The 23,069-nt window shown below is 39.4% G+C and overlaps 1 protein-coding gene across 7 annotated transcripts in view; it reads left to right on the top strand.

The window, feature by feature from the left end:
- Nucleotides 1–23,069, top strand: part of SPAG9 (sperm associated antigen 9) — a 161,974-nt gene that overhangs the window by 134,696 nt on the left and 4,209 nt on the right. For 4 of the 7 annotated variants that reach the window (XM_025361327.1, XM_025361329.1, XM_025361330.1 and 1 more), the window contains 8 exons: nt 2,145–2,270; nt 3,627–3,707; nt 4,417–4,484; nt 6,441–6,589; nt 9,113–9,284; nt 11,879–11,992; nt 14,163–14,339; nt 18,236–18,385. In XM_025361327.1, coding sequence (XP_025217112.1) covers nt 2,145–2,270; nt 3,627–3,707; nt 4,417–4,484; nt 6,441–6,589; nt 9,113–9,284; nt 11,879–11,992; nt 14,163–14,339; nt 18,236–18,385 — 1,037 coding nt within the window. Of the gene's footprint in view, nt 1–2,144; nt 2,271–3,626; nt 3,708–4,416; nt 4,485–6,440; nt 6,590–9,112; nt 9,285–11,878; nt 11,993–13,203; nt 13,243–14,162; nt 14,340–18,235; nt 18,386–23,069 lie in introns of all 7 variants that reach the window. The other 3 variants (XM_025361326.1, XM_025361328.1, XM_025361331.1) reach the window with 1 other exon arrangement.

Raw genomic sequence — 23,069 nt, forward strand, 5'->3', positions numbered from 1 at the left:
ATGTTCTGAGAAATGCGTCAGGTGATTTCATCATTGTGTGAACATCATAGAGTGCATTTACACAAATCTAGATGGTATGGCCTATCACACACCTAGGCGATATGGTGTAGCCTATTGCTCCTAGGCTAGAAACCTGTACAGCATGTTACTGTACTGAATACTGTAGATAATTGGAACATAATGATAAGTATTTGTGTATGTAAACATGCACAAGGTACTGTAAAAATATAGTAGTATAATCTTGTGGAACCACCACCATATATGCTGTCCATCATTTTCCAAAATGGTTTTACCAGGTGTATGACTATATATTAGTCAAAATCTTCCTGTTCATTTTCTCCTCTGGTCTGTTTTTTGTTTTTTTTTTCTTTCTTTTTTTTTTGTACTTACTGTCTTTCATTCTACTAGTAATTCTTTGTCATTTTAATCCCATCCCTACTCTAATTTTTACTCCAGTTATCAGCAAAATTGTCCATTGTTTAAATCTGCCATTGTTCAAGTTTCCCACATGGGTGTGAATGACCTTTTTGAATTTAGTTTTTGTGCAAATATTTTATTAAAAACAATTCAGATGGTTCCAGTGGCTCATGCCTGTAATCCCAGCATTTTGGGAGGCCAGAGCAGGAGGATTGCTTGAGTCCAGGAATTCAAGACCATCCTGAGCAACGTAGTGAGACCCTCATCTCTACAAAAAACTTAATGATTAGCTGGGCATGGTAGCACGCACCTGTGGTCCCAGCTACTCAGGAGGCTGAGGCGGGAGGATTGCTTGAGCCCTGGGAGCTGGGGGCTACAGAGAGCCATGATCTCACCACTGCACTGCCGCCTGGGAAACAGAACAAGACTGTGTCTCAGAAAACAAACAAACAAAACAATTTGTTTTAGGCTCTTCCTTTAAAGGGTTGATTAATCTAGGCCCATTTAGTGAATTATTTCATTTTCTTTCCTGCCTTTTCTAGATCCCCTCTAGATGAGAGTCTCTTTAAACTAGATCCTTTTTAAAGTTTAATATTCTTCCTCTTAGTGTCTAAAGTAAGCAAGATTAATTAATAACCCATTTATGCCTAGTGGTTCATTATTGGAATGCTAAGATTGTGGGAGTTATTCATATCCTACTGCTCAAGGTCATCGCTAAGCCCTGATTTTTTACCAAAAAAATTTGCAATCTCTGGCATAAATGGGTTAACATTTAATTCTTTTTTTTTTTTTTTTTTTGAGATGGCATCTCACCCTGTCACCCAAGCTGGAGTGCAGTGGTGCAATCTTAGCTCACTGCAACCTCCGCCTTCCGGGTTCAAGCAATTCTCCTGCCTCAGCCTCCCAAGCAGCTGAGATTACAGGCATGTGCTGCCACGCCCAGCTAATTTTTGTATTTTTAGTAGAGATGGGGTTTCACCATGTTGGCCAGGCTGGTCTTGAACTCCTGGCCTCAAGAAATCCGCCCACCTTGCCCTCCCAAAGTGCCGGGATTACAGGCATGAACCACCGCACCTGGCCTGAATTATTAATTTAAGAATAAGTCATGTTTGAATTTGATAGCCTGGCTATTATGCCCTGACAATTCAAAAGAAAAGTTTTGTGATAGAACATTAAACATATTTCAGTTTATTAATTTATTTTAGGTAACTCTTTATATATCTCCCTTCTTTTTGCATGTGTGTATCCCTCCCTTCTCTCTCACCTGAGAAGAAACTATGACAAAACCCAAAATAAGAGACAGTCATAATAATAGTCTGAATATTATCTTATCTGCTCCTTGGGCTTCCTAGTTTGTTAATGTTATTTCTGATACAATTGTTGAAATATGTGATGTAAGCTTTTGACTTTGGCTTCTCTGGAATTTTGGTGGTTTCTTTCTTTCTTTTTTTTTTTGACTAGAAGTTTCAGCCAGGTGTGATAGTGTGTGTGCCTCTAGTCCCTGTTATTCAGGAGGCTGAGGTGGAAAGATCACTTGAGCCTGGGAGGTCAAGGCTGCAGTGAGCCCTGTTTGTGCCAGTGTACTCCAGCCTGGGTGACAGAGTGATACCCTATCTCTAAAAAATAAATAATAAACAAATGAACAAACTTAAATATAGAAGTATTCAGTCCCTGAAAACTATAGTTAAGTACACTCAGATTTCTTTCCTTTTGCCCTACCTTTCCAGCAATGACTCAGATGCATATAAAGATCAAATATCAGTACTGCCAAATGAACAAGACCTGGTGAGAGAAGAAGCCCAGAAAATGAGTAGTCTTTTACCAACTATGTGGCTTGGAGCTCAAAATGGCTGGTAGGTGCCAACACTTTTAACATTAGAATATGTTTATTGTTTTACTTTTGCTTTTGAAATTGGAAGATAAGTAAAATATGCTAAACACAAATACAAAAAGTGTGGATTAATGGAAAGAATTTTATATATACACACAATTTGATGTTATGTTGTAACTACCACATAAACTGGACTTGCACTGGTTCTGAATGGTAAGCCATATGTTTCTTTGTCACAGAATGTTCCCTTTCTATAATATTCTTGGAAGAAGAGGTACGTAAAATTTTAAAATCGAGCTGATACAGAAATAGAATATCCTGAACAGCACAAAGACAGAGAATATTTAATTTATGTAGGCTAGAATATGGGCAGGAAAACTGGGATTAAACCAACATTTTGGCTGCAGGAAGGCCCAATCGCAACTTTTAATAAATTTTTTACTAAGATAGGCAAAACAAATCACAATCTGAAAAGTCAGATGATAATAACTAATTTTATATGGTTTGTTCACTTTTCAGTCATGTGGAGAGTTTTACAAAATTGTGCATTTCCAAAGATTAGGCAGGATTACTGTTGAGCATCTCTAATCCAAAATTTGAGACTTTTTGACCACTGATATGATGCTGGCAGGTAATGCTCATTGGAGCATTTTGGATTTTTGAATTAGGAATACTCAACTGTTATGTATAATGTAAACACTCTAAAATCTGAAAAAGTCAGAAATCCGAACACCTCTGGTCCCAAGCATTTCAAATAAGGGTTACTCAACCTGTAGTACGTCTTTTTCATATGAGTCCAATACTGTAAAGTGAGGAGTTGGCAAACTTAGCGTAACTGTCTTCCAGTAGAGCATTATGGGCACTGAAATTTGAATTTCATATAAATCTCCCCTGTCACAAAATACCCCTGATTTCCCCGCCACACACACACCTTTAAAAATATAAAAACTATTCTTAGCTTGCAGGCTGAATTAAAACAGGTGGCAGACTGGATCTGGCCTGTAGGCAATAGTTTGCCACTCCCTACGTGGGCCACTCTGTCATCCAAAAGTTATAGGTCAGTCTAGTAGAGAGGTAAGGTAATTCAAAAAAAAAGAGTTTTGCCCAAGGACTAAGTGTGTGAAACTGACTGTGCATTGCACTAGTTCCTGCTTTTCAGTCTTCATATGTTTCTCTTTGCTCAGCAGCCTATTTCTCTACCTTAGGCCTACCTTCACTCTCATTTTTCTTTTCTGACCATTGCACAAAAGCAGCAGCACCTTTTCCTAAAATTTATGTTACTCTTCTTTCCTTCTGAATGAACTTCGCAATCATTATTAGATATATGCAATGTCTTGCTGTTCTCTATGCCTTACCAGTGTTGACTTTGTTCTTGCAGTTTGTATGTCCATTCATCTGTAGCCCAGTGGAGGAAATGTCTCCATTCCATTAAACTTAAAGATTCGATTCTCAGTATTGTGTAAGTTTTATTTTGGAAATTCTTCTTGTTAAAACTATGCATTTTGGTATAAACTAGAATTTAAGACTTTGAAAGCTAATACATGTTTCACGACTAAATTAGTATCCAGATTTGTTTGTTTTTTTTTCACCCTTTTTATGGAATTAGAGAAGTTAAGTGAAAATGAAACTGTATAATAGAAAACCAAGTAGAAATGAAAACTTGCTTGATTGAGTCCTCACCATACTGGGAGTTCTTTAGTACTACAGGAAAGAACCAATACCTATTAATTTATGTTTATTTTAGAATGTTCTTTATGGCTTGTGAATATGTTGATTGGGGCATTGATTTACTAGTTCTTTTCTATGTGTTCCCTATCAAAAATCAGACAGTTTATCTCTGAGCCCACAGAGCTGACTCTGTTGGTTCCACTCAAGGTGCGTGTCTCTGGTCTTTGGAGTTTGTGTTGATTGTCTGTGATGAGGGGAGAAGCTTGGGCCAGAAAGTGAAACAACTGAGATACCACTCATGCTGTTTATTTAGTTCAGCTGACATTTTTCACAGCAGTACATGCACAATGAAGAAAGCGATGTGTTCATTGATGTTCTGGTGTCAGCTCCTTAACTCATCACAGATTGGTCCTTTGTGAGGCCCTGAACTAGTTCAGTACCATGTGGTCCCCTGTGTATTCCTGAATGGAGAGTTCTGAACTCCCCTTTCCTGTTTGCAGACACGTGAAGGGAATCGTGTTAGTAGCCCTGGCTGATGGCACCCTTGCAATCTTTCACAGAGGAGTGGGTGAGTGGTGATGTGTATATAACATGGATGCTAATTTGTTGCTTTGCAAAGCATTTTTAAGTAGATTGGCTTATGTTTTAAAGAAATGATACTCAGTAGGATAAAGAATAAATAACAATACACAACATCAGTAAATATATTAGTGCCTGCATGGAGGTATACATTAACAGATGCCTTAGGGAAAATATGTTTACCACAATGGGCATTTTATGGTACTTTTAAATAATGTGATAGGGAGGCATTTGTTTTTTATTCATATGCTTATGCAATTCAGAGAAACTTGGTATTATTTTAATGTCCTATGTTTTAAAAATAATTTGTGTCCACTTAACATTTGGACTTTGTTTTAAAGAATTTTAATTGGGTAAGGTTTAATCATTTTCATGTCACCTTATTTATATTTTCCCCCTTTAAAACCATTGTTTCATCTATAGAGGGGTGGTGGTATCAGAAACCCTACCTTGAATGAATTAAGTTGAGGGAATTTAGTATGTGTTCCTCCATAACTCCTTGGTACTTGTGTCAACCAAAAATGACACATCATTTTCTACCCACTTGATTGGTATATCTGGGAAGTGTTATGAAACATAGATACCTTGAATTTGGATTTTAGAAAAACTTTTCCCAAAATCTCCTATCTTTCTGGGCTTGGGGAAATGTGGAGTAGATGACAGGTGCTTTTGTAATTGATTGGTACCTGAAAATTGCTGATTAATGACTCCATATCATCAAAGAGCGAGAGGGCTGCATTTTACCTTTTTCAACCCTTTATCTATGTTTAATCTTTACGTTAAATTATTAAGAAAGTTCCATGGCCATCCTCATTTTATAGATGAGGAAACTGAAACACAGAGCATTTTGGTCACTTTTTCATGGCCACTCAGCTAATAAGTGGGAAAGCCTAGAAAAAAAGTGAAACAATGAATGTTTTGGTAAATTGAATTCAAAATAATATTGACAGAATAAGACAAGTAAAATACATTTATTAAGTGTCAATGTAAAGTCCTGCATTTGAGTTCTGAAGAGCAAGATGGGGAGACATGTCTAAAGAGTGAGAATTACCTAAAGGTTGACTTTAGGTAATATGAGTTTAATGCCTTTAAGCCTCAAAGAAAAAAAAGTATTCAGGACAAGGCTGGCGATAATCCTGCTCTACTAGGCTAGATAAAGACAGCATATTCAATGGATATCAACAAAACAGAGTTAGGACGAAGGGTCTATAAAACTGTGGTAGGTACAGAGCACGTGCCAAAGATACTTGGTTTTGAAAAGAGAAGACATAGGGCTGTAAAGAAGAAGTTTGGACTGGATTTATTCTTTTGTTTCCACTCTGCAAAACTGCAGACGAATGGGTGATTACATACAAAAAGACAGACTTTAGCTAGGTGTGGGTAGTATTTTTCAATTAAAGCTGTCTGAAAATGGAATGGCTGCTTTGTGAGGCAGTGTGCTCACAAAAGCTAACAACGCAAAGCAAGGTTCTGGTGACTGGTTCTCCTTCATATTTCTATTATCACTGAAAATGTAGTATGCATAATTCCTAAAGTGTTAGCGATGAGTTGCCCTCAACTTCTACCCAAGAAAATATATCAAAATGTACGTGAGTGAGAGACATTATTCCCAAAATAACCTTAAGTCCATTCTAATTCTAAATATATTATGATAAACAGATAACTTGTAACTGATTTATCATCACATCCCTGCTTTTGTGAGTGTGTTTTAAAGGGGGTCTGAGTACTGGGTGGCAGTTTGAAGCAGATGATCTTTGAGGGTCTCTTCCAACTTTGCAGCTTATGGAATAAAAGAACCCAGGCTGCAAATAAAAGGTATACTTAGTACATGGGACTTTGGGTGCTTCTTCAATAACTTTAATTATACAACAAATACAATGTTTCTTGTGTTGAAATTGAGTAACAGTTGGCATGCATTTACTATAACCTTTTATTTCTTTTAAAGATGGGCAGTGGGATTTGTCAAACTATCACCTCTTAGACCTTGGACGGCCTCATCATTCCATCCGTTGCATGACTGTGGTACATGACAAAGTCTGGTGTGGCTATAGGAACAAAATCTATGTGGTGCAGCCAAAGGCCATGAAAATAGAGGCAAGTTATTAGCCTATGTTTTCTATATTTATTGAATCTGTATTATCCGAAAACTATTAGACTATAATTATTTTCAGCTTCTTTAGAAATTGTTTCTGGATCTGTGTGTTTTAGGGCACTTGAGTAATGTATTTGAATATCTTAAGCTTTCTGTGTTACTTAACTCTCTTGCCACTTTTGACTGTGAGGGTAGGAAGTGGCTTTTTTTAAAAAGGAAAGAGGATTTATACATGAATGTTTAAATGTGTGTCAGTGTATGTATCCAGAGATATGTATGTGTTTTTGAATACATGGTTATTGATATGTTTAGTTATATGAGGATTGTTTGAGAAGAGGATTCCTCCCTGTCCTCCCCATGTGTAATCCAGGCACATCCATATATGTGTCCCAGGCAGAAATAACATTGCACTGGGAATTTGTTGTAAAAATGAAAACCACCTAACCTCCTAGCATTGATTTCTTTTTTAGTTTTTTTTTTTTTTTTTCCCCTGAGACAGAGTCTTGCTCTGTCACCCAGGCTGGAGTGCAGTGGCACATTCTTGGCTCACTGCAATCCCCACTTCCCAGGTTCAAGCAATTCTCCTGCCTCAGCCTCCAAAGTAGCTGGGATTACAGGCGCCCGCCACCACACTCGGCTAATTTTTAAAATATTTTTAGTAGAGATGGGGGTTTCACCATGTTGGCCAGGCTGGTCTCGAACTCCCAGCCTCGTGATCGGCCCACCTTGGCCTCCCAAAGTGTTGGGATTATAGGCGTGAGCCACCGCATCCAGCCTAGCATTGTTTTCTTACAGTTTTTTGTGTTTTTTTTGCCACAATACATAAATGCATTCTAATTGTTTAGGGAAAAAAAAAAAGCATACAGGAAATTGTAAGGTGAAAGCTCTCCTTCACCCTCCCCCAAATCACATTTCTTTCCCTGGAAGTCTCAAAGTTAACCATTTGGTGTTTGTTTTTTTAATATCAATTCTCTCTATATTTATCTATCTATATATCTGTTTATATATATCTAGTTAGCTAGCTATCTGGCTGTCTATCCATCTATCCATCCATCCATCCATCCATCCATACACAAGTATCCCTTATTCAAAATGCTTGAGACCCAAAGTGTTTCACATTTTGGATTATTTTCAGATTTTGGAATATTTGCATATACATAAATAATGAAATATCTTGGGCATGGAACCCAAAGTCTAAACATAAAATTTATTTATGTTTCCTGTATACTTTATAACAGTGAAAAATATGATATACCATTAGAGCAGTAGAAAAAATACTGTGTTCAGGGTGGCTTATGTATCATATCAGCACTTAAACACTTCGCGTTTTAAAACATTTCAGATTTCAGATTTTTGGATTGGGAATGCTCAGCCTGTTCCTCACACACATATACAGCAGTGTGGGTTCCTTTCAGTTTAATTATATTTTGGTATTTTTGTTTGTTTGTTTTGAAACAGGGTCTCACTCTGTCACCCAGGATAGAGTACAGGGGCGCAATCATAACTCGCTGCAGCCTCAAACTCCTGGGCTCTAGCAAGCCTCCTGCCTCAGCCTCCCAGGTAGCTGAGATCACAGGCACACCATTACACCTGGCTAATTTTTCTTTAATTTTTTTGTAGAGACGGGGTCTTGCTATGTAGCCCAGACTGACCTCAAACTACTGGGCTCAAGCAGTCCTCCCACCTCAGCCTCCCAAGTAGCCGGGAATACAGGTGTGCACCACTATGCCCAGCTAATTTTTGTATTTATAGTAGAGTTGGGGTGTCACCATGTTGCCCAGGCTGATCTCAAACTCCTGGACTCAAAAGATCCTCCCACCTCGGCCTCCCAAAGTGCTGGGATTACGGGTGTGAGCCACCAGCACCCAGCCTGATTAATTATAATTGTGATCTTACTTCAACACAGGGGCTCTGCAGCAACACAAAATCTGGAGATAAAATCTTTCTGTTAGGCCAGGTGTGGTGGCTCATGCTTGTAATCCCAGGACTTTGGAAGGCTGAGGCAGGCAGATCAGTTAAGGTCAGGAGTTTGAGACCAGCCTGGCCAATATGGTGAAAGCCTGCTCTACTAAAAATATAAAAATCAGCCCAACATGGTGGTGTGTGCCTGTAATCCCACTACTCAGGAGGCTGAGGAAGGAGAATTGCCTGAACCCAGGAAGGGGAGGTTGCAGTGAGCCGAGATTGCGCCATTGCACTCCAGCCTGGGCGACAAGAGCAAAGACTCTGTCTCAAAATTTAAAAAATTAAGAAAATCTTTCTGTTGAACACTGTTACATAGTGTGGATATGCTAGTATTGCTGTGTGATATCCTATATAGTGCTCAAGTCCAATATCCTGTTCTTAGTTCTTTATTTTGTTTTGCATTCTAGGATGAAAACAATTGTGTATATGAGTAATCGTGTTTAATATATAGTATTTGGACTTCTCTTTCAATAGTCTGCTAACTTGTGCAAATTAGCACAGTTTTAAATATGAAATCCTATGTAGCAAAAGTAACTTTGTGATTGGACAATCTCTCTTAGAAATCTTTTGATGCACATCCCAGGAAGGAGAGCCAAGTACGACAGCTTGCGTGGGTGGGGGATGGCGTGTGGGTCTCCATTCGCTTGGATTCTACGCTTCGTCTCTATCATGCACACACTTATCAACATCTACAGGATGTGGACATTGAGCCTTATGTAAGCAAAATGTTAGGTAAGCTTCCAACATGTTTTATCTTTACCAAAGAGGGTGTTTTATTTTATCTATCTATCTATCTATCTATCTATCTATCTATCTATCTATCTAATCTCTTTATTGAAATGGGGTCTTGCGTTGTTGCCCAGGATGGAGTGCAGTGGCTATGCACAGGTGTAGTCATAGCACACTATAGCCTTGGACTCCTGGACTCAAGCGATCCTCTCACCTCAGCCTCCATAGTAGCTGGGACTGTAGGTAGGCACATGCCACCTCACCCAGTCCTTGTTTTTATTTTTAAATAGTCTAAAATGCTGGGTAGAACCAATGAATTAAGTTACCTCAGGAATAGTGAACTTTTATCACTGAAAGTATCAGACAGATGTTTCAGTCTGCCTTGTTTTTTTGTTTTCTGTTTTTTGTTTTTTTCTTTTCTTTTTTTCAACACGGGATCTCACTCTGTCGCCTAGTCTGGAGTGCAGTGGCACCATCACGGCTCGCTGCAGCCTTGGCTTCCTGGGCTCAAGTGATCCTCCCACCTCAGCCTCCCCAGTAGCTGGACAGGCCTGCACCATCATGCCTGGCTACTTTTTTTTTTTCCCCCTGTAGAAATGGGGTTTCACTATGTTGCCCAGGCTGGCCTTAAACTCCAGGGCTCAAGTGATTGGCCCACCTCAGCCTCCCAAAGTGCTGGCGTTACAGGCATGAGCCAGTGCACCTGGCCGCTTATTGTTCTTGACGGAAAGTTGGGATCATTTTGGACTCCTCCTCTCTTATTTCCCACATCTAATCTGTCACTGGGAACTCTCAAGTCTGCCTCTAAAACTGTATTAGTTCGGTTACTTCTTTGTCTCTACCACTATCTTTCTACCCCTAGCCTACTAACTGGGCTCCCTGTTGCCACTCCAGTCTGTTCTCTGCCTAGTAACCAAGGTACAGATATTACCTTGACACACCTCCACTGTTGCCTTGAGATGAAGTGACACGACCAGGAGACCTTACATGTTCTCAAACACTCTCCTTGCTCACACCGAACCACAGCTCAACAAGTTCCTTCCCATTTCAGGGTCCTCACATGTGCTGCTGTATCATCTACCTGGGAAGTTCTTCTTGGTCCCTTTTTACTTGCTTAGCTTTCAGGTCATAGCCTACCTGTCATATTCAGGAAAGACCTTCATTTAGATCCTGTCATACTTTGTCTTCATGGGCTTGTCATTATTGTGATTGCACCTGTGTTATGTGATTCTTGTTTATAATCTCTCCCCTACAGACCCTAAGCCCCATGAAGATCAGGGACTATCATTGTCTTGTTCCCTGCTCTATCTTGAGCACCAGACCCAGTGCTATAATGATTATTAGGAATGTCATAAAGGATTCCTTTCATGAAAAATGATTGAACTGGACCAGCGGTTTTCAACCATTAGTTACTGCCCTCAGAAACCTTATTTCTAGCTATGTACCTTCTCCCTAAAATGTATACACATAGGCAAACACCAGCTAATTTCAGGGACATACTTTGACTGAGGTTAAAGGTTCCTAGGTTAGGCTGAATGGTAATTAAGCCTCCTTCTAACTCTGTAGTTCAGTAATCATGCCCTCAGTTCTTGTAAGTAGAACTTATGAGTACTAATGTTGTCTTTCTTAAATGTATTACCTGTTCAATAAATTTACCTTTTAAGTCACTGAAAATAAGATCATAAGATCAGCTGTAAAAATTAACTTGAAATACAAAAATGCATTTGTTCTCCCTAAATTATTTGTGTATAATACTTAAAAGTTTTTAACTGCTTTAGAGCCTAAATATATAAATGAGGGGAAAAGTGTAGATTTTGTTTACAAAGATTTTTATCTATGCAAATAAACTTAAGGGAAACCAGAACTTTTTCAGCTTATAAGATCAAAGGACACTTGATTTCTCTGGGTTTGTTTGTTTTTAGAGACAAAGTCTTGCTCTGTTGCACAGGCTGGAGTGCAGTGGTGGGATCACAGTTCGCAGAGCCTCAAATGCCTGGGCTTCAGTGACCCTCCCACCTCAGCCTCCCACATAGCTGGGACTACAGGCATGTGCCACCATGCCTGGCTAATTTTTGTACTTTTTGTAGAGATTAGGTCTCAGTATGTTGCTCAGGTTGGTTTCTAACTCCTGGGATCAAGCAGTCATCCCACCTTGACCTCTGAAATGCTAGGATTTACAGACGTGAGCCACCATGCCCTGCCAGTTTCACTGTTTTCTGTTGGAGTTTTTTGTTCTATGTGTCGGTTTGCTTTTACAGTTCCCTGAGGAAATCCTGTGTCACAGTTCCTGATGTACCCTATTTCCTATGTACTTTTCTTCTAACTAATAATGTTACATTACCCGCTTTTACGCTTTTCTTTTTCCATTAACCCCGAATTGTCAGACAATAAGCCCCAATAAGAGCTTACTTTGGTATGAGCCTTCAGGAAACATCCATCTAACTCTAGTCACATTTTCTTTGTGTTGTGTCATCCTGCTACTATTTCTTCCTTTTTTTTTTTTTTTTTTTTGTAATCCTGCTACTTCTAAGGAACTTGGAATGTAACATGCTGTCTGCTTTAGTTTCTCAATAAAGTGTTCTCTCCTTTCTTTACAGGTACTGGAAAACTGGGCTTCTCTTTTGTGAGAATCACAGCTCTTATGGTGTCTTGTAATCGTTTGTGGGTGGGGACAGGAAATGGTGTCATTATCTCCATCCCATTGACAGAAAGTAAGTATATTTTTAGATAACTGCCATGGGTCAAATAGGAGAATTATAGGAAATAGTTATGTCTGGAATTCAAATCTGTGTTAGCTCAGAAAATCAGTGATGGCAAAGATCTAGCTATTGTTACTTCACTCAATGAAACTTATAAATTCTAGGAAAATAAGTTTTCATGTATCAAGACTAGTAGTCATAATTAAAGGTTTTTCCTTGTGAAAATGTTTTCACAGTTCAGGAATCACGGTCCTATTTCATCTTTGAAATAGAAGTTAAAGTCCGTTTCTCTTAAGCCTTATTATACCATTGTCCAAAAATACTACCTAGCATCCATTCTAGTTTTTCATATCTCCTTAGCAGGTAGTTTAGTATATTCCATTTGTCTTATTTGAAGTTTAAAAAAAGTTGTGGAAGAAGTTTCTCAGGAGTTCAGCAAGCCTTTCCATCTATCTTCTATTTTAAAAGAATGTGATTTATTGTTTTTATGAGTAAAATATACCTTGTGTGTTTCTCATACAATGTTCCATTACATTAATCATCCATTAAGTAAATGTTTTTGTGTTGCAAAATTCATGGCAGGGAATGGTTTAAAAGCAAATACTGTAAGTCTATAAAATACATTAATAAATATACACTTCAGAGTCACCCTTTTTTCAGGCCAGAGGAGGGAGAAAGACTAGAAGGTATTTCAGAAGTCTTTAAAAGAACCCAAGGTTTCAATCCCAGCTGTCTTTTCTGCAGTTACTTATAAATCATATTTAGACCTCTCCTTATATCCTAAGAGATTCGAGGATCCCCTAGAGTTCATTTCAGTTCTTTGTAAGAGTTTCATTTTAGCATAGTTACTGGAACAGGATTTCTTTTTAAAAACAGAGAGAGAGAGAGAAATAAAGGAGAAATTTTAGCATTTAGGAAATGCTGCACATTGAGTTCTTAGTGTTTTGATTTAGATTCGCTAAAGTTGCTTTATTATTTAAAAAAAAAAAAAACCAAAACTACCATAAATCAGATTTTCCTTTTTGAGCAGAGATTCTATAGAAGGCTTGGGAAGAACTTTATGTATTACTTGGTATTATGCCAAGTGGGATCTTGTTATTTTCGTTAGAGGCTTTGAGTGCCAGTTTTGCCAGATAGAAGACGCTGAGAGTGGTGGCTCATAGTAATTCTCTCCTCCCTGTCGTGCACCTCTCCATGTCCCCTTTCCTCCTTTCTCACTTTAGCTGTAATCCTCCACCAGGGACGTTTACTGGGGCTGAGGGGTAAGTGCAGATCCTGAACCAAGCTCTTCTTCCTGGCTTCTAATAGCCACTGTAAGGCTGTTACCACTCCTCTAGAATACCCTCTTGAATGTTCCTAAATGTCATCCACTTGCAGTCACTGCATTGCAGCAGGTGTCTTTTTTTTTTTTTTTAATGTTTGTTACATGGCCACCAAACTGCTCAGCAGCTTAGTCTATTTATCATCTTTTGTTGCAGCTGAACTTTCTTTCAGACTTTGTTTTCCTTCCAGTATAAACATGAAACATCTCTTAAAGCTGTCATTAATTTACATCGTTTACTCTTGTTACCGATCATATTTCTTTCATTTACTTACTCGCCCATGGAATGGGGATGTTTTGTGAGTCTGGTCTTTTACAGTAACGCAGCACACCATCAGTCTGATATCAATAAAAGCTGCTCTATTGTAGTGGCTGGATTCTTGTAAGCACAGCTTTTTACCACCCCCCTCAAGGGAAATATTCTTACTGCGAGGGAGAAAAATCAGAAGATAAACTATAAAGAAAGACTTTATTTGAAAATATACCCATTTACTTTAAACTGTATAATGTTTAGTTTTCTAACATGGGCATTAAAAACAAAACAAGAAACAACTAAGATTCAAATTTGTTTTCTTGTTTTTAACTAAAATTACCTTTTAAATGAATAGATGTGTTTAAAAAATAAGCTTACTTATTGCTAGACTGGCAAAATCCCCTACTCCATTTACTGAGGTACTTAAAAATAACTAGCATGCTGTATCTCTTTTTTTCCCAGCTTTGTCTTGAATTGGCATTGCCATCCTTGTTTTATCTCAACTGGCTGTAGCTTTTAGATAATATCATAAGGATTAACCAGTAACCTCTTACATCCATTACTATTTTCTAGGGGAAAATATTTGGTATTTGGTTTTTCTGTTGCAGCAAATAAAACCTCAGGTGTACCGGGAAATCGTCCTGGAAGTGTAATCCGCGTATATGGTGATGAAAACAGTGATAAAGTGACTCCAGGGACATTTATACCCTATTGTTCAATGGCACATGCTCAGCTTTGCTTCCATGGGCACCGGGATGCTGTGAAATTCTTTGTGGCAGTCCCAGGTATGTTAGATTATTCTGTTGAGATGTTCCATGTAATTGTCTCTCTTCTGTCATCTCTTGGTTCCACTACCTAATAGTCTAAGGCTAAGTACTCGAATTGCAGGTAATTTCAATATATACGAAGGAAGTTCTGCAATGGAGGTGTGAGTAAGGTGGTATAGGGATACTTGAATGAAGTTATTCTGGAATATCTCTCCCACCCCCAAAGACAAATTTGTTGATTTTTCTTTAGGAGACTTGCTTACTTTTGAAAAGCAGTAGTATTATTTTATCATCGTGGATTGCCAAAAATGATCTTGACCTAATAAGAGAAATCGCTAGAAAGAAGCTTCTATCATCAAGGCTGCATGGAGGAAGAGAGAATGCACTCTGGTACCTTTAGCAGCTTAACAGTAAAAAGCAGTGGACTAGGAGGCCTGGGGGTCTGGGCCTTGTGTCTCTGCCACTAACCTCGAGCAAGTCACTTAACCTCAGAGACTAATTTCCTCACTCCTAGGTGGATGTGATTAATATCTGCTCTGCCTACTTCATTTGTTATGTAAATTAATGAAAATGCTACTGGGAGCTACAAAGCACCACCCAGACAAAAGGTGGTAGTGATGATGTCCAGTGAAAAATGAAAAATTATCCATTGACAATACTAAAGTGATGTTACTGACCATCTCTAAGCAGGACCCATGTTTTGAATTCTTTTTTTTTTCCCATAAGAGGCAAGTTTAGGAGCTAGGCAAAGTTCAAATCTGACTTTGCCCCACCAACTAACTGTGTGATGTAGAAATAGCAGTGTCTTAGTATATTAGTCAGGGTTCTCCAGAGAAACAGAACCAGTAGGATGCGTGCGTATGTGCGTGTGAGGAGAGAAACATCCTAAGAAATTGGGTCACACAATTGTGGGGACTCGCAGGTCTGAAATCTGCAGGGTAGACTGGCAGGCTGGAGACCCCGGGAAGAGTGGATATTGCAGTCCAAATCTGAAAGCAGTCTGGAGGCAACATTTCTCTTTCCTTGGGATTCCTCAGTCTTTTTCTCCTAAGGCTTTCAGCTGGTTAGATGAGGCCCACCCACACTGTGGTGCATAATCAGCTTTACTCAAAGTCTATTGTTTTAAATGTTAATCACATCTAAAGAAGACTCACAATGATATCTAGACTGGTGTTTGACCAAATATCTGGGTACCGAGCTAACAAGTCAAATTACTCATCATACTTATTTTCCCAAGGGTCTTCCAAAGAGTAAATGATTATATGTACATGGGGCAAGGGCTACCCTAAGCAATTATTCAGTTATTCCTAACAACAGTGATAATGAGCTTTCTGAAACCTCATTTGTACATTTTATATATTTGTGTAGTCATTTGCTTCCTAGAAATGGGATTGCTGGTAACAGTGTTTCTCTTGCTTAAAAAAAAAAAAAGAAATATCACAGAGTCCCCTTTAAATCTCCTTTGTATCCCTCTCTAATCCCATTCTCCTCTCCTTTTCCTCTCCATTGGTAACCACTATCTTGAAGTTGATGCATATCCTCTTGCCCATGTTTTTGTATTTTTATTATGTTTGAATGTATTTGTAAACAAAGTATGATTGTTTTGTGGTTTTGGACTTTACATGTTAAATGTTGTGCTTCATATGTATGCTTCTACAACTTGCTTCTCATTTTTTGAGATTTATCAATGTTCATACATAAAAGTGTAGTTTATTCATTTAACTGATATTCTTATATCTGCATAAAAGTGCTACATTTTATTCATTCTTCTGTTGATGGATCTCTAGGCTTCTTCCCTTTCTTTTTTCACTATTAAAAACAGTACTGAAGCGGACCTTCTTGTGTGCATGTGCAAGAATTTTCTGTTGGATATAAATCCAAAAGTGGAATTAGCAACATGGTTGTTGTGAGGCCAGTTGGCCCTAAAAATTAAACCATTCTGGTTGGCCTTATCAGTAATACCACTGTGCTCTTGCTTCTGTGGCAGAGCTAACTCGTCTACCAACAGAAGTCATTTCTGCAGTGCTTGATTTCTTCCAAAGTATAATTGAGTAATGCATGAATGAATCCCTGTGGGGATACATCAGACTATCCTATCCACTTTCAACATACATTAATTTTGTTACAGTGTGTCGCATTAATGACTGTCCACCTAGCTCCTGGAGGCACTGTCTGTGTAGTTTGACCAAAGGACAGCAGATTCTGACAAGGAAAAAAATCCCACAATTAAATCTTGCTAAGAGGAATGGCTTAGAGATTGCTCATTTGTTCATAGTGTGAATAGTAAAGGTTTCTCTCCTTCTACTATTTCACACTCAAGGATTCTACCTTAGAACTTAAACTTTAAAAGAAACAGCACATTTACTAGTAATTGTGTTTGCATAATCTAAATTAAAAATAACCTGTACTTTCCTTAAATATGAGAGGAAAGCCATAGATTTGAAATAAATTTAAATGTTAATGATGACAATGCAAACTCATAGGGCTTAAGTTGAAGACTTTTCTCAGTCTCTTACACAAATAAGCACATTCCTTTTCAAGGGAGAGACTTTTTCCACTGTCTTTCAGATCAAAAGATATAGACTATAATAGTTTGTTTGCAGCAGGTAGGCTGCGTGTGGTGGCTCACACCTGTAATTCCACAACTTGGAAGTCAAGGCAAGAGGATCACTTGAGCCCAGGAGTTTGAGACCAGCCTGGGCAAACATAGCAAGACTTCATTAAAAATTTTTAAGAGACCAGGCATGGTAACTCATGCCTGTAATCCCAGTACTTTGGGAGGCCTAGGTGGGTGGATCACTTGAGGTCACGATTTCGAGACCAGCCTGACCAACATGGTGAAACCCCATCTCTACTAAAATACAAAAATTAACCAGGTGTGGTGGCAGGCACCTGTAATCGCAACTAATCGCTTGAACCCCAGAGGCACAGGTTGCAGTGAGGCGAGATCGCGCCGTTGCACTCCAACCTGGGCAACAAGAGCAAAACTCTGTCTCAAAAAAATAATAATAATAGAATAGTTTGGGCTGGTGCGGTGGCTCACGTCTGTAATTCCAGCACTTTGGGAGGCCGAGGCAGGCAGATCATGAGGTCAGGAGATCTAGACCATCCTGGCTAACACAGTGAAACTCAGTCTTTACTGAAAATACAAAAAATTAGCCGGGTGTGGTGGCACGCGCTTGTAGTCCCAGCCACTCAGGATTTAAGGCAGGAGAATCACTTGAACCCGGGAGGCAGAGGTTGCAGTGAGCCAAGATCATGCCACCGTACTCCAGCCTGAGCAACAAAGCGAGACTCCGTCTCAAAAAAAAAAAAAAAAAAAAAAGGTAGTTTGAAGCAGGCAGCTAAGACCCACCTTGCCATGCATATATCTCATACTGGTTTTGGGGCCTATTCCTGCTTTGTTACAAAATTGCTTTACTTAGATTTTCAAATTGGTTTTTTGTTTGTTTGTTTATTTATTTTTTAGAGACAAGGTCTTGCTCTGTCGCCCAGGCTGGAGTACAGTGGCGCATCACAGCTCACTGCAACATTGAACTCCTGGGCTCAAGTGATCTTTCTGCCTTAACCTCCCAAGAAGCCAGGACTACAGACGCACACCACCATACCCGGCTAACTCTTTTTGTAGAGATGAGGCCTTACTGTATTTGCCAGGCTGGTCCCAGTCTCCTGGCCTGAAGTGATTCTCCCACTTTGGCCTCTCAAAGGCATGAGCCACCATGCCCAGCCTCAAATTGGGTTCTTAAAATCTTCATATAAATGTTTTCTGATCATGGATAGCCTTCTAGCTTCCCCAGTGTTTGGTTATTAGAATATATTTACCTTTTTGTTTAACTCTAAAAATATTAAAAAGAAAAAAAACCAGCCTCCCTTCTGTGATAAGTAATATTCACTTTTGTTTCTGTATAAAACAGGTCAAGTCATCAGCCCACAAAGTAGCAGTAGTGGCACGGATCTGACAGGTGACAAAGCAGGGCCATCTGCACAGGAGCCTGGTAGTCAGACGCCCTTGAAGTCTATGCTTGTCATCAGTGGAGGAGAGGGCTACATCGACTTCCGAATGGGTACGTCATTGGTTCTGGGAGCTCAGTGTGCGCTGTGTGCTATGACTTGGGTTTACTCCCAAAGTAAATAAGAAACCACTCTGATAATAATTCATAAAAGGTTCTCTTCTAGCTCTTCACATAGGAAAGAATTTCGTGTTTTTTGTTTTTTTCTTTTTGGTATTTCTTCTTCTTTTTTTTTTTTTTTTTTTTGAGATGAAGTCTCACGCTTTCACCCAGGCTGGAGTGCAGTGGCGTGATCTCAGCTCACTGCAATCTCTGCCTCGAGGTTCAAGTGATTCTCCTGCCTCAGCTTCCCAGGTAGCCGGAATTACAGACGTGCACCACCATACCCGGATAGTTTTTGTATTTTTAGTAGAGATGAGGTTTCACCATGTTGGCCAGGCCAGTCTCAAACTCCTGACCTCAAGTAATCCACCATCCTTGGCCTCCCAGCTGGGATTACAAGCCTGAGCCACCGCACCCAGCCCTTGGTATTTCTTTTCATACCAAAATGTATTGTTTGAAAGGAGCATTAGAAATAGCAGGATGTGGTCAATGTTAAGTTTTATGTGAAAAGCGTAAGATTTAGGGTCAGAAGGCCTTGGACAAGTCATTCAACCTCCTAGAGCCTCGGTTTTCTAACTGGCAAAATGGAGAAATAAAAATATTTCTTAAAGTGTTGTTTGTGTCAAAACAACTTCATTTGTTCATTTTCTTAACAACAAATATGTTATTATATTATTATATATTATATTAAACACATAGTGCTCAATTGAGCACCTACTGTGTACCTGTCCGTCTTAAACTGGAGATGCAGGAACAAATCAGACAAAGCCTTCATCTAATAGATTATAGAACAGTGCAGAGATAGAGACATGTTAATAAATGAAAATGTTACTGATGCTCTGGTGGTGAGTAGTCAGTTCTTTCCAAGGGGAGGGAGAGAAGGAAGTCAAGAAATGATGCTTGAAGTGACTCAGCGCTGCACAGTCTTAGCCCAGAGGGTCAGGTTGGGAAATGGGGTGGGGAGGACCAGGGATTGGCACTCCGAGGTAGGAGAGTAGCTTGGCCAAAGGTTTAGAGATATGAAACCATCTTAATGGAAGAAAAACTATTTTAAAATGACAAGAGCGTGGAGTAGAAGAAAGTATGAATTTCTTGTCAAAAGGGAGGGAGGGACCGGAGTATGGGAGGCCTTTACATACCAGATTAAGAAGATTGTACTTTATCTTTCAAGCAAAAGAGAACTATAGGAGCAATGTGATTAGAGTTGTGTGAAGGAGGTTTAAGACTAGACGTAGGGAAATGAGTTGGGAACAAGTGAATATCCAAGAAAGGTAGTAACAGTGGGAACCGATAAGAAGCATGATGGGAATGTGGGGAAACAGGGAATGGGCCATAGAGCTCAGGACTGTCAACAGGAGAAGCAGGTCTGGAAGGACGGAAAGAGGAGTCCAGTGCTAGTCATGTTGATCTTGAAGAGCGTAGTGGTGATTTAGGTGGGAAATTTCCACTGGGCTTCTGAATATACAGGTCCTCTATCTTAGGAGGGAGGGATTTGGGAGCTGTCCATGTGGAGTGGTACTAAAAGCCATGAGGGTTGGTGAGTTCACCTAGGGAGTTAAAGAAAAGTTTCCAGTGGCAAAACCCAGTCTCTAATAAAAATACAAAAATTAGCCGAGCGTGATGCCGTGTACCTGTGATCCCAGCTATTCAGGAGGCTAAGACAGGAGAATCGCTTGAACCTGGGAGGTAGAGGTTGCAGTAAGCCGAGATGTGGTGTCACTGCACTCCAGCCTGGGTGACAGAGTGAGACTCCATCTCAAAAAAAGATAAGAAAGAAAAAGGAAAGGTTCCAGGATAGAACCCTGAATTCATACTCCATTTAAAGATTATTAGAGCTTATGGAGGGATCTGAGAAGGAATGGCCAGAGATATACAAAGAAAACATGGAGAATTGATGCTCATGAAAGAGTAGTGCTTTGTAAATTGTAAGACACTGTACCAATATGTTTATTTATTTGCTATAGTTTTTCTTTTTTGAGACAGAGTCTCACACTCTATCACCCAGGCTGGAGTGCAGTGGCAAGATCTTGGCTCACTGCAACCTCCACCTTCCGGGTTCAAGCAATTCTCGTACCTCAGCCTCCCAAGTAGCTGGGATTTCAGGCATGTGCCACCATGCCTGGTTAATTTTTGTATTTTTAGTAGAGATAGGGTTTCACCATGTTGGCCAAGCTGGTCTCAAACTCCTGGCCTCAAACAGTCCACCTGCCTCAGCCTCCCAAAGTGCTGGGATTACATGCGTGAGCCACCACACCCAGCTTATTTGCTATACGTAAACTGATCCCTTGGACTCACCTAGAATCTCAGTGCTTCAAAAAGTTCCCAGACATAAGGCACTAGGTGGTTTGAGAGAAGATAATAATGTTGTAGATCAGTAACAAATACTTTAGATATGAATTCTGTAAAGGAATACAAAAAATTAGGGTCATTTAAATGACAGTGTGACAAATGTGATTAGTGTCACTAATATCTGATGCAGAAAGTTTATTGACACTTTCAAGGGGGGAAGTCTGTTAGTGTTAACTTTAGAAATTGATTCCAGGGATGTCATCAAGAATGGAGTCATTTCAAAGTGTTTTGAGTAATTGACTATTGTTGAATTCCCTTTTATGAGAGGAATTGTTAGGGACTCCACTTGGCTGGGGTGATTTTTGTAACTTTGTCTTGGAGTGCAGTATGGCAGTTGGAACCATACTGAGGAGTTTGTTAATAAAAACCTCTATGTGGTTTTTCCATTTCCACTAAAAATTCCTTCCATTTGTGGATCCTGAAAATAGAACAAAAATTGCTTAACCAGGTTTGGCAATATCTCTAGTTATTTCCAGCCTGAAAAACAGAACTTGTCTTTAGCATAGGCTAATTTTAATAGCGAATATACTGTTTTAAAAAAAATTGAATTTGATCTTTTTTGGGGGTCCATTTCCTTTTCCATTTCCTGTAATATTTTAACAGTGAGAAATTGATTCTAACAGTCCCATATTTTTCATGATTTAAATTTAAAACTTAAGCTGTAGAGACCCTAGCAGACAGGATAATTTTCTTTTTTTTTTTTTTTTTTTTTTTTTGAGACGGAGTCTTGCTCTGTTGCCCAGGCTGGAGTGCAGTGGCGCAATCTCGGCTCACTGCAAGCTCCGCCTCCCGGGTTCACGCCATTCTCCTGCCTCAGCCTCCCGAGTAGCTGGGACTACAGGCGCCCGCCGCTGCGCCCGGCTAATTTTTTCTATTTTTAGTAGAGACGGGGTTTCACCATGGTCTCGATCTCCTGACCTTGTGATCCACCCGCCTAGGCCTCCCAAAGTGCTGGGATTACAGGCGTGAGCCACCGCGCCCGGCCAGGATAATTTTCTTACAAGTAAAATCTTCAAAACAACTCAGAAAAGAAATGCCAACAGCCTTTTGTCTCAGCCAGTTAATTTGTTATCATTGAAATTTTTTAAAATTTAAGAGCCAAACTTAATTTTTTTACCTTCTAACCACCTGGTTATGTTTCAATTCAGAGATGAGATTTTGTCCTGAGTGTTCTCCTCTCTCTAGTTTGATATTGCTGTGAAAAGGCCATTACAGAACTGGGTAAGGGAAAGTTTGGCCCGCAGAGAAAAATGCAGATATTTAGTGTTTTTTCTCTTCTGCTGTTTCTAGTCAACGGTATCAATATTTTCTTTTATCCAGCTGAAATTCACATGGGGCACATTACAAAATTCTGTTAGATCAGTGGAATATATCTTTAGATCGTGTGGTGTACATGTTTTTAGGATTCTGCTGAAGAATCCATTCCACTAGACAACTTTTCACTGGGTTGTGCCAAAATAACCCTGCTCTGTGACAACAGATACAATTGACGCAAGCTTGTATCGAGAAGTATCGTATGCCCTGCACTGGGTCTTGTGGAGAGGAGTGTGGTGTACCCCACACTGGGCCTTGGAAGCCGGTGTCTGATCAGGACACTATGGATCACATTCACTCAACTGCCATGCGGAAGAACCCGTATCTTGGCTGCTACTCCAACCTCTGTTTCTTCTTTTCCATTATGCACTGTTAATTCATAACCTATCCTAAACTTGAAAATCATTGGAAGAAAAACCCAGTAGCTGATGAATCTGCCATCTGCAGTGCTGCAGGCTGATTATTTTAATTTCCATATGCTTGTATCAATTATCTTCAATTGGAGAATGTTACACCTGTCATTGATAATAAGTGTGAGTTATTTGGGTTTAGTTAGTTTGCTCTGTACCTGTGCTCATGCATTTTATAACACTATTTATTCTCAGTTCTTAGTTTGAAGTAAATGAGAGTAGACTCTTCATTTTGGACGAACACAGAATTGCCTTCTTAGCTTCCCATATCTGGTACCATCAGTATGCAGACATATTGGGATGGCTTTTCAACATAGTATAGTGAACTCGATTTCATAAATACAGTCTGAAAAATGAATTAACCTTTTCTGAAGTCAAGCAGTGGCTTGGGTGAATAAGGGTGAGGATTCTGACTCATAGTATTTCTTTTACTGTTCACTCTCCCGTGAAAGCCAGACAAGTTTTGGGCATCTTGTTCATGGACTAACCACGAGCATTACATCTGACTCTCATCGTTCTGTATTTTCTGTGCTCAGCCTAACTTGAGTCTTCTTATCATTCAC

Source organism: Theropithecus gelada, chromosome 16, assembly GCF_003255815.1.
Source record: "Theropithecus gelada isolate Dixy chromosome 16, Tgel_1.0, whole genome shotgun sequence".
Classification (NCBI taxonomy): Eukaryota; Metazoa; Chordata; class Mammalia; order Primates; family Cercopithecidae; genus Theropithecus; species Theropithecus gelada.